Raw genomic sequence first — 14,818 nt, 5'->3', positions numbered from 1 at the left:
TCCGTGCATCATTATGACCATGACTGCTGTTCCGACAATGAACTTGGCACTCATCTTAAAACATCTTGAACATCTAGAAAAACATCAGCATTAGGCTATGTGTGTATTGGGGTTTGGTGGATATTCCCTTTCCCATGTGTAACCACAGGCGGGAAACTATCCCTGGGTTGCAGGGCTGGGTCACTGCATAAAGTGAACATCCTGACACTTGTCCGCCGGATGATTCATGAAGGCTTTGGAACCCTGAGGTCCGGTTAAAATAATGCGTGTGACACTAGGCTCAGAGCCACAACATCGCTCAGGGCCAAAGCTGCAAACGGCAGACAGGAAGAGAGACTTAGAGAACAACAAATCAACAAGGCATGGCACAAAACCAGGAGAGGGTTTAAAGGTGGATGCTGAAGGGACATAGTGTCGGCCTTGTTGCCTCTGATGTCTTTTGTAAACATCACAAACTGTTATAGACGTGTTTGTGGTTGTAAAACATTGTCAAACATTTCAAATTAAGCAACTTCTCAGGCTTTATGTCACCCAGGAAATCAATAAGCATTGGGCAGAACGGAACATGAAAACATACGGTAAATGTGGATAATCCTGCTCTTACGACTACAAACCACAGCAGCCATATGTTTTGATTTCCATTTCACAGTATCCAGACATCACACACACTGTACTTTGACACTGAACACACAAATCCTTGATGAACATGTGGCAAAAAAAAATTCTCTTAAAGACTGAATACACTCTCTGGCTGTGTGCTCCGCTACAAATTATAAATCTTTTTTTAATTCCCCCAAAACACAGGGGGTGTCCTCTGATTCAGTTGGTTTGTGAAATATTTTACTCTGAAGTGGCCTTTTAAAAAACTAAGGGTATAACTGAATTCTAGTCTAGCCATAACTTTTAATTAAAAGTAAATTTGGAGTGCTGCCCTTGCGTGATTTTTAATGAATATTTTTTGGGGAGTCATTGGCTACAAATCACATCTGACTGACTAAAACTTTAGTCTTATGTTAATTAGATTTGGGCTTTCTGTGTTGGAATTTCCATCTTTATTTGAAGTACAGTTTTGTGTGTCTAAGTATACACAATCCACAGTGTTGATGTTAGGACCATCATCATTGCATGTGCTCTTTATTTGCATTGGTTTCCTCTGGTAGTTTTTTTCCCCCACATGCACAAAGTAGCATATGTGTTAGGTATCAGATAAACCACAGCAGGTGCCCTTGAACAACACGCTAGCCTCAAAACTTGAGTTTCCCACTGACCACTGAAAGAGCAAAGATGGATCAAATGCTAAGGATGAATTTCACCATGGAAAAATGCTCCTTAACCAGCAACTCTGTCAGTGAATACACTGTATGATTATGTGTTAAGACAGTACAAGGGGAGAAACCTAGGAGAAAGAAAGAATGAAAACTTGCAATGAAAAAAATTCAATGTATTGAGGGGAAAGCCCACACTGACTCAGACCCTATCAGGTATTAGAAAATAAACTTTACATTTAAGGTTGAAATAATGTCCCTTACTTAATCATGTCTAGTTGTGGTGTTAGATCTGTGTAAAAAGGTTGTTTGCTTTTTGTTGCACGAGACAATGTTACAAGAAGACGCACTTTAAGTTCTTTGAGAGAGGAACACAGTCAACCTGGTGGCTCAGGCAATGCAGAGACATCTAACGCTGCCTCTGGACCACCAGAGAAACACCAGAGCTGACCAAGAGTGTGTTCAAACCAGCCATCACTCACATCTCCATGATCAAAGCAACCACAGCTAAAGTTGGAATGCATCTGTTTTCCCTGATTTTAAGGTATCTGCATTGAAATGGCCCAAGATACACATGTGACTGCATTCAATTTTTTAGAATTTGGTGTTCATACAGTGTAAAATACATGTAGGGAAATAAGATAAGTGAGTTTACCTCCAGGTGATGCCAAACGTGGGCCTGGGTGAAGGATAAGGCCAGATGTCCAGTGCTGGCTTGGCATTGTAGTTAAATATGGACACCTCACGGAATCCGCCTCGCCTCGCCAGCACCTTCAAGTCGTCGTGTGGCAGTACAAAAATACTCTTGCGGTTGCTCTTGGTGACAAACTTGCGGTAAGAAGGAAGGGCGGTGTCTGAGCGTGTCTTCTTGGTGCGGGAGAACTTGAGGAGGCGGACACGGCCCTTTGTTGATGATGAGTCCACGAGGCTCACAGCAACAGTTGACACCGAGGTTCTACCTCTGGCGTCAGTCGCTGACTTGCTCATAGAGGCTGAGTGCGTTGTCTTCTGTTCTTGTGTCACTATTTCACTCTGGCTGTCCTCCGACTGACCATCGTGCCCAGGGGAACAGATTTTGGTCACAGTTGTTTTGGTCATGGTGGTGAGGGTGGACACTGCACTGTTTTCTGTCGTCGACACCGCTCCAGATGCATTCAGGGGCACTTTGGCTATCCTCATCTCTGTGGAAACTACTGTCATGGTGGTTGTGGAGGTTGTGGTTACCTGGGTGATGATGGTCTTGAGCGGCTCTGTTGTCCCACTGTTACTATTCTCCTCCGTGAAGTCGTCGCTTAGACTGGACTCTTCTGCTGAAGGTATGGGAGACGGAGCCATTCTGATGATCTTGATCACGGGACTAGGTTTAGTCTCCTCAGACTGAAATGGTGATGTGCTGCTGTGTTGTCGAGTGCTCTCATTATTAGCTCCAAGTGCGTCTATGTTGTTCTCCAGCCTCGTTATCTTCAGCGGAGGTGTGTAGTCCTGGTCTAATACCGCTGTCCTACATTCTACCTCTACCTTAGAAGCTAGGCTTGGTTCCTTCCCCCCAACCTCTGTACAGTCATTCACAGGGGCCAAATCTCCGTTCACCAAAGGCTTTACCTGCGTGCTGTCCTTCAACGAGACAACAAGCCCTTGTTCTTCAACTTTACCAATACTGTTTACCTTGGGCTGAGGACTGTTGGTAAGCACACCATTATTTGAGCTCATTACAGAGTTAGTCAACATGCTTTCACTCCCCGAGCCATCATTACCATTTACCTGAGGGAGAGGAGAAACTGGCTCGGGAGTGCTATTGTCTTCAGTTCTACTTTGTCCAATGCCTTTAATAATTCCTTGGTTCTCCTCTGGCCCCGTGCCATTTTCCTCTGTACCCGAACGCGCTGAGCTTAAAGTTTCTGTGTTTTGCTGAATACATTTAGAAGGAGATGTGTTTTGACTGCTTATTTGGTCAAGAACACTTGGAGATGTCCTTAGAGAGTCCAATTTCAAGTTGGGTACCTTAGACCCTGTGTTTTCAATATATTCAGCCTTAGCAACATGTGACGGCACACTAGTTGTTTGTCGTTCTAAAGAGCTATGAATCCCCCCTGCTGTTGTTTCATGTACATCAGACAGTGAAACGCCCTCTTGGCCTGAACTGTCTGTATTAGTTTCTTTTGGCCCCGTAGTCCTTTCCACTAAGTCTGCCTCCAATACCTGTGGCATGGAGGGAGTTTGGTTTTGCGGTGAAGCTGAATCTTCACCTGTACCTGTACTGCAACTGTCTTTGGGTGTGGAGTCTGGAGCAGGAGAAGGAAGAGGAGGAGATACAGTCTCATCTGTAGTTTTACAGAGTTCAGCCTGACTCTCCCCTTCGACCTCTCGTCCTCCAACTTTTCCTGGCCCTGGAGTTTGTGTTGTGGAAGATTTCTCCTCCACTTTCACGTCGTCACCAAGTGCAAGCTGTTTCTGAGAGAAAGTCTGGGGCTTGAGTGGTGACCGCGGCCGGACTGGAGTGCTTGGAGCGGGGTGTGAAGTGGATGAAACTGGCGTAGGAGTCTGAGGGTTGGAGGCAGTCACCTGCTGCCTCTGCCTCTCTTCAATAATGTGCTGCTTCACTCGTCGCTCCAGCAGGCTGTCCAGCTTGGAGGACTTGACTTTCTTCTTGTAGGCAATGCGGGTGAGGAAACCCTTGCTGACATCCACTACATCGTAGTTAAAGGGTCGTGTAGGGTCGTCTGTAGGCTCCTCCTTCATGGAAGCCTTCTCCTCCTGAATACTGGACCCTGGAGAGAAAATTAATTCAGACTTTAATCTACACTGATATAAAACTGTGATACTTCTTCACAATATCTGTCAAAAAAAGCTCAAAGTAAATGTTGTATTCATAAAACATGTTCAAGTTTAAAATGAAGCACGACTCATGCACCACGTGCAATTGCATACAACGCTATTCAACACTAAGTCGCACTCTGTCATACTTTGCTCTTCATCTGATTGTGAGTCTGTGACGTCCACCTCCATCTTCATAGGCGATTCATCTGCTAACAGTTCCTCAGATTTTTCTTTCTCATCCACCCCTTCTTTCTTTTCCTCTTCCATCCTCTCATTGGACTCCAAATCATCAACAGACGTCGGGTGATCTGTTGCAGGCTTGGAGAGGCCAGAGGACTCTTGATCTTTTGCCTCACTGCTTAAAACAGCAGCTCCCTGAGCTTCTGGTGCAGCTACGCTGGGACGTCGACTCAAGTCCAACAGGGTACATTTCTTGCCAAGTTTTGCATCTTTGAAAAACACAAAGACAGTAAATGTTTAGTTTTTTTAATGTGCTTCAAAACAGACAGATGCTTTTAATCAGGTTGTTTTGGAACACAACCCATAAATTATTACAAATATAAACAACAGGGATGCGCAATATCCCAAATGTCGATACTTTCCAACTCATCATGCGATCTCCAGCTTCCACAACATAAAGGTGTGTTTTTGACACTGCACTTAACCTGCAGCTTAGCTGAAGATTTGAAATAATTAGTAGCTATTAAAGGTAAAAGGATAAACACGAACATAAACTATCAGTATAAATAAACAAGAATCTGAACTATTTGTGAGTTCTCGGATTGGCCCTTTCACATCCGCAGACACATCAAAAGAGAGGGTTAATTTACTGGATGCCAACACACACAGTGTCATCGTTGAGATTGCTGAACGAGAGACTAATTCACTCTCAGAGTCAAAAAGACTAAATTAGAGAAAACCACATTTTAGGCCCCAGAGTCTCCCATTCCAGACCTTCCAGTTCTTTGCGGTAGTTGGCGTTGGTGTTGCCTGGAAGCCTGGGGACAAAACGCTGCACATAAGTCTTACTGATCCAACTCCAGCCCCCATAGCCCGTAACGCGATACTCCTCTCCTTTCTGCTTCCACACCTTCAAATAAGACAAGAAAGTAGAAGACCAATGAAGAAAAGGAGGGATAAAGAAACAAAAGAGATGAAAGGTTCAAACAGAGAAAAGTGAATTGGGAGACAGAAAAAAAGGGGTGGGAAAGGAGAGAGCAGAGGCATTAAGAGAGATTAAAAGTTTAGAGGTTATTCACACACTGGTCACTAATTGCTGAGGGAAATGACTCACAACAGAGCTCAACTTGCTGCCTCAAAGAACCCTTGATGGTCACTCACATACGTAAACCATACACATCAGTGTTGCACACAGCAGTGCCTCAATTTTCCAGGCACTTAAGTCTCAGTCTTGATTAGACTGAAACATCATTGCCATCATCCCATTGTCAGTAGAGTTTCATGCTGTGTTGGTCAGACAACAGCACTAGAACAAACTCAACAGTGGTATTTTATCAAATCACCCCTCATTCAGTTGTGCATCTAAAAGGTGGCAGCCACACTTACTTGCTTCTTTCGTCATGGACATCACTAATGTGGTGCATGAGACATCCCATCGTCTGTGAGTCATCTGCTGTGCAATGCTCATTTAAGTGAGGAGTGGATTACTTGATGTTGGGCATAAACCAAGGTTGTGATGACAAGAAAAAATGTCAAGCATGCAGTCAAATGACAGGGCAGGGCAGACGTCTTTGTGGCCAGTGATGGTGGTCCAGTCTCAATCTGACATGTTTAGTATGTATACGTGACTGCAAGAGGCTGCTCTTTGTGTGCATGAATGACAAATTCATCTTGTACCAGGTTAAATAAGCAATTGAAAAGCCAGAACTTGTGAGAACGTATGTGACCTACCTGGTGTTTAATTGGAAAGGTGTACTTGACCCAGGTGGCCTGTTGCATTGTCTCTTCATCCTCCAGCTTCTTCTCCCTCTTCTTCACTTTCTCCTTCTCCTCACGCTCCATAGATGTCATGCGGTTTAACCTGAAAACATTTTCTTTTAGTTGACTGATTCGACTTCTAAGAAGACTGGTCATGAAGAAGACATGTATTTATAAACAAAATAACCTTGTTGTGAAGTCTTAGGCTGAAATGTTGTGTTCATAGTTGCATAATTACAAACATCACTCTAATTTGTTGCTTGCAAAAAAAACGTTGTACTAGGTGACTGGTCATCTATTTAGCTATTTGAAAAAATATCTTATGTGAATAATTATTTTTCTTAGAATTTAGTGTTTATAAACATCTGAAAGCTTCTTGAGTAATGTAAAAGTATGATTAAAGCCCTGATTAAAGGCGAGAAGAAACACACATACTTGTCCTACCAGTTGCTAAAAAGCCCTCTCTTACTCTGCTCACAGTTCACTCACACACACATACACACACTCTGATCCTAAGCTTTTGAAATCTTAGACAATCACTTCTTTAAAAGGGGCGTTGTGGTGTTGAAGCAGTAGTAGAGGCAGAGGTGGGTGGCACTGGTAGTGGACTTGCAGTCTAAATATTATGCCTCACAGCGAGGGTGGGCCTTTTGATCTGATCTGGTTATGATCGTCTCTGCCTGCTGAACTAACCACACACTCCATGTGTACATGGTGAATGCTTGTTTGAGTTTTTATCTGTTTTTTAAGTATTTGAATATCTTGCATTTAAACTGGATGTGTGTAGATGTGTAGATGGCACTGTATATAGACTATATGAGTACCTGGTATGGCCCAGTGAGTCCTTCCAGACAGGCAGCATGGCCACAGGTTTGATGGCACACTCTAGGATGGCCAGAGCCAGTGCAAACTCTCTGGCCTTACTGCACATCTGAACTGCTTTGATCCAATTGGTCCTGCAAAACAAGCAAAGGCACTTTCAGCATTTCAAACTAAAACACGGTGTGCTCTTACTTTTGGAAGAAGTGTCTCAATTCTGGCGGATTTTTTTTTCATATTTACACATAAGACACAAACATCAGAATTGTTATACATAATGTCCTCATCACGCTGCCTGACTCCGTACCTGTGTGAGGCCCAGTTAGGGTGCATGAACGGTGCTGGAACACTGTTCTCCAGCTGGATGATGGTGAGTCTCAGTGTGGAGATGGTCAGAACCTTAGAGCCATGAATAGACCCGTTCCACTTAAACTCTCCTGCTGGTGTCATGCAGAACTTGTGGGAGAGATGTCGCCTCTTGTCATGGTCCTGATGGAAAGACAAATAAAGCCAGTTTTACTCAGGGGTTAAGTTTAAGCATCTGAAAGACCGCTGACATTTCACTGTCAACTTCATATCATTTTTGTTAGTGCCCCATCTGTTTAGAATTCTGTTCAACAATTTATAATCACCAATCCATGTGACTTGGATGTTTTTATAATACTGTAATGGGAGAAACCCTCGCAAACATGTGGAGAAATTAAAACCCAGAAGGGACTATAATCCACTCAGCCATCCTGCAGCTCTAATTTAATGTTAGAGTATTTCTGAAAATGCAAATGGCAAAAACAACATCTTATCTTGCTACTTGCCTCTCTGTGCTGGTGCTTGTTGAGGGCCACAGTGTTGGAACTGTACTGGTTATGATAGACGCGGTATTTTCCCTCCTGGCCAAGCTTGAAGTACTGGCTGAGTGTCCCCTTCATCACGACCTCCTTGCCGCGTGTGCTGACACGGGTGACGTCACCTTGTGCATTAACAACAAGTACCTGTAGGGGTAGGGAAAAACACATGAGTCATTAAGTGACTGACTCACCACAACAAACTTCATATTGCCGTCCATAAAACAATGTACAACTCAATGCAACCAGCTACTCTGAATCAAATAATTACTTACTCTTGCTTATCACCTTCAGAGTCCTGATACTAAAAGATGTTTTACTGGGTGACAAGTAAGTTATGGACAATGTTAAATAGCCCAAAGATTGTCAGGTAAATCTCCAATTCTCCCAGCTCTGTGCACCTGTGTTAGAAACTAAGCGGGCATTTTTCCTTTATTGTTTGACAGTACAAAATCATCATCATCTATGGTTCTTCTCACCTCTTTTCCCTCTTTGAAGCCCTTGTTGGCTTCATGAACAGCAGCAGCCACCTGCTGATTCTTCATCTGGCTAAGCTTGCTGTCCGGGTTCCTTAGCCGGGTCACCATGCGAGTAGCTGCGGACTTCTTACTGCTGAGACCGGTCTCACCGTTGGCCCCATCTTTACTGTCCCCTGAAATCACAAAGCCAGATTCAATCAAAGACAGAACAAGCAAAGTCTTACACAGCTGAAAACTCTATTTGAACTAAGCTGTATGAGTGCAATGATCACTGAAAGCCATATCTCAATGGTTACATTAATATAATTGTAATATGCCTGCACTGGTTTTCTCATACAGAGAAAAGTACCACGTAAATTGTGCCGCTTGTCTGGTTTAAGGCCTTGGTTTAAGGCCTGAGATCATTTTTAGCTTGCATGGTTGATTTTATAACCTTTACTTAATCAGGAAGTTTGGAAGACGAATTATCCCCTTTACTGGAGAGACCTGAGTACAGCTGAGTTAAGTTTTCAAGAGTGTAATATAATTTGCTGTAGAAGATATTCATGATATTATAGCAAAACAAGATGCAATTATGTGTTATTGTTTGTCAGACCTGTGTCATCAAGACTGGCCAGGGATGACTGCGAGGACTTGTCAGCCAGGTCTGGAGGTTCAGGACCTCTAGGAGGGACCGCAGCTCCCATGCTGCTGTTACTGTTCTCCTCGTTGGCCTGGGAGGGCTGGCTCAGGCTGGGGACGCCATCTCCACTGACAGGGACAGAATCTGATGATGCATTTTCTGCTACACAGACAGAAAATCAAAAAGAAGACAGACTGTTACAAGACTAGCTTCATCTGGACTGTGATGTTCTTGCTGTCATCAGTCATCAACTGAGACATCTTTTAAAGTGCATTTAGGTGTTGCAGCAAGCTAGAGGTGTTAGCTTGGGCTGAAATGATTCAAGTAGAAAAAAAAACAAGAGACATTGTTGCATCAAAGCTGTTAACCATGACAAATAAAGAGGAGATTCTGTAAATGTGCAAACTCAGCCTTGATGAAGACAGAAACTTTCACGAGACAGTAAATAGTCAAGGCTGTGGCTCCCTCTACTGAGAAGTCATGCGTAATGCATGCATCACAAAACCAGTGCACACGGAGGGATGGGTCACTTGAAAGCAAAGTGTGACTAGGCAAGGCTCCATCAAGGCTTGTGCATACATAAGTACACTGGCCACAACAATGATGGTCATGCTTTGTAACTATTAAAGATGAATGTGTGCAGATCATCACTTTTTCAACAACGGCACTAGCTAAACAGAAGAGGGGTGGGAATCATTAGGGCTGCCCCCTGGATGTCAAAGATTTCAACCATCAGTCGAAGCAGCGGTCATTTTTAAAAAAAAAAAAAAAAACCTGTCAGTCAGTGTACTTCCGGGAACTAATTGGCCCCTCAGATTCCCCAGGCTGCAGGGTGAGTGCTCCTCGTTTTCACGACCCTCTCCAGTACAAGCCATTGCGGACGCAGACACAGGGTGGGTCTCAGTGAGATGCTGCGAGATAACGTTATCTTGTGCCCTCTGCTTAAAAGTAGTGAATTTACAGCTCACAGAAACCTAATACAATAGAGTCTCTGGCTTCTATTTCATATATACTTTTTGTTGGCAAAAAAAGTGTTGTTGCACATTTGTGATCAATTCGTCATTAGCATAGTTAGCACGCATTAGCTCAGAGGGCTAACTTGGCTTGTTTACTATATTACGAGAAGGTCACTGCCACCATAAACATCTGTTCAAACTCTATATGGAGAAAAAAGAACAAATAGTCAAATATTTGTGATGACATACCACAGAGTAATCACAGAGTGATTCACGATACTGTCACAATACGTTGTCCCCATAACGATGGTATCATGATGCAGACATTCTGCGATACTTGATACATTGCAACACAATCATCTTTGATACATCACGATGTCTGTGCAATTGAAGACGAAAGAATAGCCCTAAAAAGGTCAAATTGAAGAATTATCTTTTTGTTAACTGCATTTAAAAACTGAAATGACACAATGTACAAGAAACTGCATAGACTCTCGTCTTAGTGCCTCTTCATCTTGGGCTGACATACAGTTGTGGTCGCATTAGCCATTTTCTCCATGACAAGATCAGGATGACAGCTCTGGTGGCGAAGCATGTTTGTCGTGTTGCCTGTGTACTTTACTTTCCCCAGACAGTTATTGCATATTGCAGCGTCTTTATCGATTGTTTGTCTCAGCTGTGTTGGAAAAATCAAAGTGAGCCCAGACTTTGGACTTGAAAGATGACAGAGCCTTTCTGTTTTGTTTTAATGCACTTTACGCCATTTCCCACACCGTCACTTTCTTCTTCTTTACCCCAAGTTAGTTAACCTCCATTCACCTTACCAGCTTCATTTGATAAGCGCCACCACAAGGAATCACAAAGTAGTGACTCTAGTAAGTCGAATTGGCTGGGGAATCCCTTTAGAGTGTCTGCAGGATTTAATAATAAAGATCAATATTTGGCTCTGTATCGATAACATATTGCAAGAGGAAGTAACATGATATATTCCCGTATCAATATGTTTCCCACCCCTAAAACAGACAGCTATCTAATCAGAGGTTCAGATTTCAAGCAAGCAGCAGAAGAAAAGCTTTTTATAAGAATTACTACACCAGGCAACGTAAATGTTGTCCCCAGTTGACTGAGGCTCGGTTCTAGTCATGCCGAGTGTGCTGACAATGCCGCCTGATTGAAAATCAATTGATGCAATCAGCTTCTCAGCTCTTTAGAGAAAAAGAGAGCATGAGGAAGTTCAAGCACAAAAGGCTGAAAGTGTTCCAAGGCTGAACCCGGGTTTCAAGAAATAAAAAATTGGACAACTGAACACAAAAGCCAGCAGATGGAATGAGAGCCACATGCAAAGAGGCAGGCTGAGAAATGGTCAGGAGGAACGCCAAAGCACTGGGGGTATAAGGCTGAGCAAACAAGTCACTGATATTAGATTCACCACACAATTCTGTGAAGCTGCAGACTGTGGCAGAAAAGCAGATCGCCAGAAAGATCTTAATGAGGTCAACTTCACCCTGAGACGTCCTTGTATACCTTCTTTGTTGCTAGAGACCTCCATATGGGAACATCCCTGTATCAGAGGCTCTACGGTGGAGGCCAGGGGCTTTGGAGCCTCAGAGGCCAGGCTATAGCTTGTGGCGGTGGGGATGCTTTGTGTCGGGGCAGAGGTTGCTGGAGGTATAGGTCCGTCTGAGATGCTACTGTCACTACTGCCTTCTTGGCCAGTGGGTGGAGCTTCAACAACTACAGATGAACAGCAGCAATGTTGTAAGTATTGTGGATTTTATAATGCATACATAACTTGGAGACAATAGAGAGAAGCAGTGATGGTTGGGGCTGACAAATGTGATCAAATCATCAAATCATTCATCATCAGTTGGGTAAACATTTATCTAAACTTACATTAGCTATTAGAAGAATGCAATCATGTGCTTTTGGAAATTCATATAGACATTTATATTCACTAGTCTCTCAAGGCCAATCAGCCTACCAAAGCTTACCAGAGATGTCAGCTTTCTGCTCTGCTGCCCATGCAATAAACATCTTATTCTGTATAGGGCCTCTTTATTGCACTGGATAATACAAATCCAGCAGGACACAGATATAAATTAAAATGTGTGCTTTGTGAGTGCCAAACTCATTGCTTGAGTCTTGGAAAAAAAGCACAGCATTTCTAATTGGTCTGAGAGCCAAATAACAACAAAATTGATTCTTAAATCAATAACTAATTACACTACTGTGATTATGTCCTTTTCTCCAAGGCTCAAAAACAGAACAGAGCGGAGGCACTGAGACCCAGAGGAACAGCTTTTCGGTCACACTTAACAACATTATGTAGCTATTATCATTACTGTGGGCTACAAATTTCATTGTGTTCGTCAGTTTCTGAATTAAAAACAACAAAAATACCTCCACCATCCTTCTTCTCTTCCGTGGCCTCTTCTTTTGTCTCCTCCTCCTCTGTCAGATCTTTGACCTTGTTCTCCTGTTGACCCTCATCCCTCAATTTAGCCTCTTCATCTTCCTTCTCCACATCCACTTCCTTCTTCTCCCTCTCCAGCCGTGCTTTCTGGGCCTCCTCAGCTGCCCGTCTCTTCACCTCCTCCAGCTCCTCCTCCTTCTTAGCCCGCAACCGCTCCAGGATTTCCTCTGAAAAAAAGAAGATGGTGTAAACAGAAGACAATAGTTTTGAGACAAAAGAAATTAAAGGCTGAGGCAATAAATATAGTGTGTAATTATCATGAAATCACACTCAATTCAACAACAAAGCAAACAAAGTAATCCATCAAAATGATAAAGAACATACTGAGAACACCCTTTACAAGACGCAAAACGTAGAGGAAATTAATCAGTTTAAAATGTTATTCAACAGTAGACGTATTTCGTTTCTATTGTCAAGCCAACTTCAAATGTTGGTAAAAATAAATGCTCATTAGGCACGTTTCCATCAACTGGTTTGGAGCGAATAAATTCGGCTGCACAAAGCGTGGTTCTGTCAGAAGTTAAAGGTATAGGCTACATTGTACATACAGCAGTAACCAAACAGGAAACAGAGAAAAAGGGGAAAGGGTCGCGAGCCAGACACAAAACAAGTCGCCTTGCAGCAAGAAAAAAAGGAAGAAGTCATTAGGACTTTGTTTCAATTGGGCAAGTTTTAACTGTTCTTTCATGTCAGCTAGTATTGGCCACGTTTGGAAATAAAGACAAATTATGATTTTATGGGAATGTTAGGGAAGATAGTGGAAACAGTTGATCAGTTGTGTGTGTTTAATGTTTGCTACATCAGAACTAATTCGGCAAAGGTGTTTCCATATCCCATTTATCAACTCTTATTCAACAAAGGCTACCACCATAAAATATTTTTTTGCGCAGCTGAGGAAGTTATATCAAAAGTTGCCCTTTCCATACAGCTTTTCTAATGAAATGTGTCAAAATGCCCATAATAACACACTCAAAGAAACAGGTATAATGATGAATAAATCACAAAGTACACATAAGAAGCCAGAAAGGTGTGAATTAAGCAGATTCAAGTTGTGGAGGGAAAGTAGAACAACAACCTCAGACTAAAATTCAGTGCAGGATATCAGCAATTGGAACTTAACCAACATGAAATCTAACAGACAAAGAGTAAGTGTTTTGGAAGCCACATTATGATGTGCTTGAACTTTATACTTCAACCCCAAAACTAGGACAAGATACGGAATTACTTTCCCACAGACTTCCTTGGTTAGACTTCACAAATGGCAGAAGCAGCAAACTGTTTACAGGATTCTAATAAGGGCTTAATCACAATGGCATCCTGCTTTGTTTTAGACTGATCATTACAGCATTAATATGTGTAGCAGCATGATAGGCACATACTGAGAGATAAGCAGCACGTTAGGTCATTGATACAGTCGAGTATGACTCATTGGTAGCACCACTACACCACAACCGCCATCTGCACTCATGGGAAACTTGTAAAAAAAAAAAATGAACATAGCAGGGATGGAGGGAAGCATGTTAAAGTTACAGACATTAAGTTCATTATCCTATTATAGCCTACATTAAATCATCAAGAACAATGTGAGCAGGACAGCACAAAGGAAACAGAAAAACTTCCAATCCTGAAATTGAAATTCTCAGGAAACAAGGAAACACCAAAAAAAATCCCAGTTGACTCTGATCTGTACTTTATAACTTACGCAGACAACACTGTGTGTGTCTGTGTGGCACAACAGCATTGACGAGACATTCTGTGGTTGATTTGTGTATGTTTAATATGCTGGACATGATTATCTGCCAGTATTCAGTCTGCCTCGTTCAAAAAGGAAATCAGGCATCAATCAGATCAAATATTACTGTATGCAAATGTTGAGGGTTGTCTTTTAGTGATACACAAAACAGGAAACACCAGCTTGTATGTTTACCGTTTCCTTTTGCTTCATCACTGCTGGCTTACAAATGCAGGGGCAGGACTGAAACCTACAGTTCCCCTAACCGCTTATACAGAAATATAATAACACTGGATGGCAGAGTATATCTTCAGCGTCACACTTGTCACCAAGCTGGACGAAATATCTCACATTTATATGTGACACTCATACGGAAACTCTATATAAAAACTGAGCTTATAAACAGTAGAAATAGAATTTAGAAGTCTATATCTGCTTTCCACATTATAGAACTTATTATTTAACATATTATCATTTTTAAAGCAATCTTATGGTTTAATTGGGGAAACAGCTGCCAAATATTCTAACTAGAAAAGCACTCAGAGAGCGCAGACCCCGGCCAAGTAGGTGATATTCCCTCCCCCTCTGCATCAGATTTTGTAGCCTACATCACAATTAGGTTATTTACATCACTATCATTATTAGGTTATATATGCCTTCACCATGGAGACACTGTGGTGTATTTATTTCGTTTTTATTTTGTACCAACACAGAATATAATGTTTTTTTGTATTTTTCACTTTCTTTTTTCCAACACAGAATATTAATTTCAACTTTAGAATTACAATATTTAGCAAGTATAACAAGATGTGCTATGTTCACCGTCTTTAGAAATTGGAATTGCTGCTGAGGCTGTAATTTATTATTTCATCCAC

The 14,818-nt window shown here is 42.2% G+C and overlaps 1 protein-coding gene across 6 annotated transcripts in view; it reads right to left on the bottom strand.

Annotated features, from left to right (window-relative positions):
- Positions 1-14,818, bottom strand: part of LOC125884046 (nucleosome-remodeling factor subunit BPTF-like) — a 55,349-nt gene that overhangs the window by 30,430 nt on the left and 10,101 nt on the right. For 4 of the 6 annotated variants that reach the window (XM_049568782.1, XM_049568798.1, XM_049568806.1 and 1 more), the window contains exons 5-15: positions 12,139-12,378; positions 11,263-11,472; positions 8,756-8,944; positions 8,161-8,333; positions 7,652-7,828; positions 7,147-7,328; positions 6,845-6,976; positions 5,994-6,123; positions 5,037-5,172; positions 4,229-4,531; positions 1,921-4,033 (exon numbers count right to left, since the gene is read on the bottom strand). In XM_049568782.1, the coding sequence (XP_049424739.1) occupies positions 1,921-4,033; positions 4,229-4,531; positions 5,037-5,172; positions 5,994-6,123; positions 6,845-6,976; positions 7,147-7,328; positions 7,652-7,828; positions 8,161-8,333; positions 8,756-8,944; positions 11,263-11,472; positions 12,139-12,378 (3,985 nt within the window). The remainder of the gene's footprint in view (positions 1-1,920; positions 4,034-4,228; positions 4,532-5,036; positions 5,173-5,993; positions 6,124-6,844; positions 6,977-7,146; positions 7,329-7,651; positions 7,829-8,160; positions 8,334-8,755; positions 8,945-11,262; positions 11,473-12,138; positions 12,379-14,818) is intronic. The other 2 variants (XM_049568791.1, XM_049568826.1) reach the window with 2 other exon arrangements.

The sequence above is a fragment of the Epinephelus fuscoguttatus genome, linkage group LG3, assembly GCF_011397635.1.
Source record: "Epinephelus fuscoguttatus linkage group LG3, E.fuscoguttatus.final_Chr_v1".
NCBI classification, from domain to species: Eukaryota; Metazoa; Chordata; class Actinopteri; order Perciformes; family Serranidae; genus Epinephelus; species Epinephelus fuscoguttatus.
Note: the sequence above shows the minus strand (reverse complement) of the source record. Positions and strands in the feature narration are given on the sequence as shown.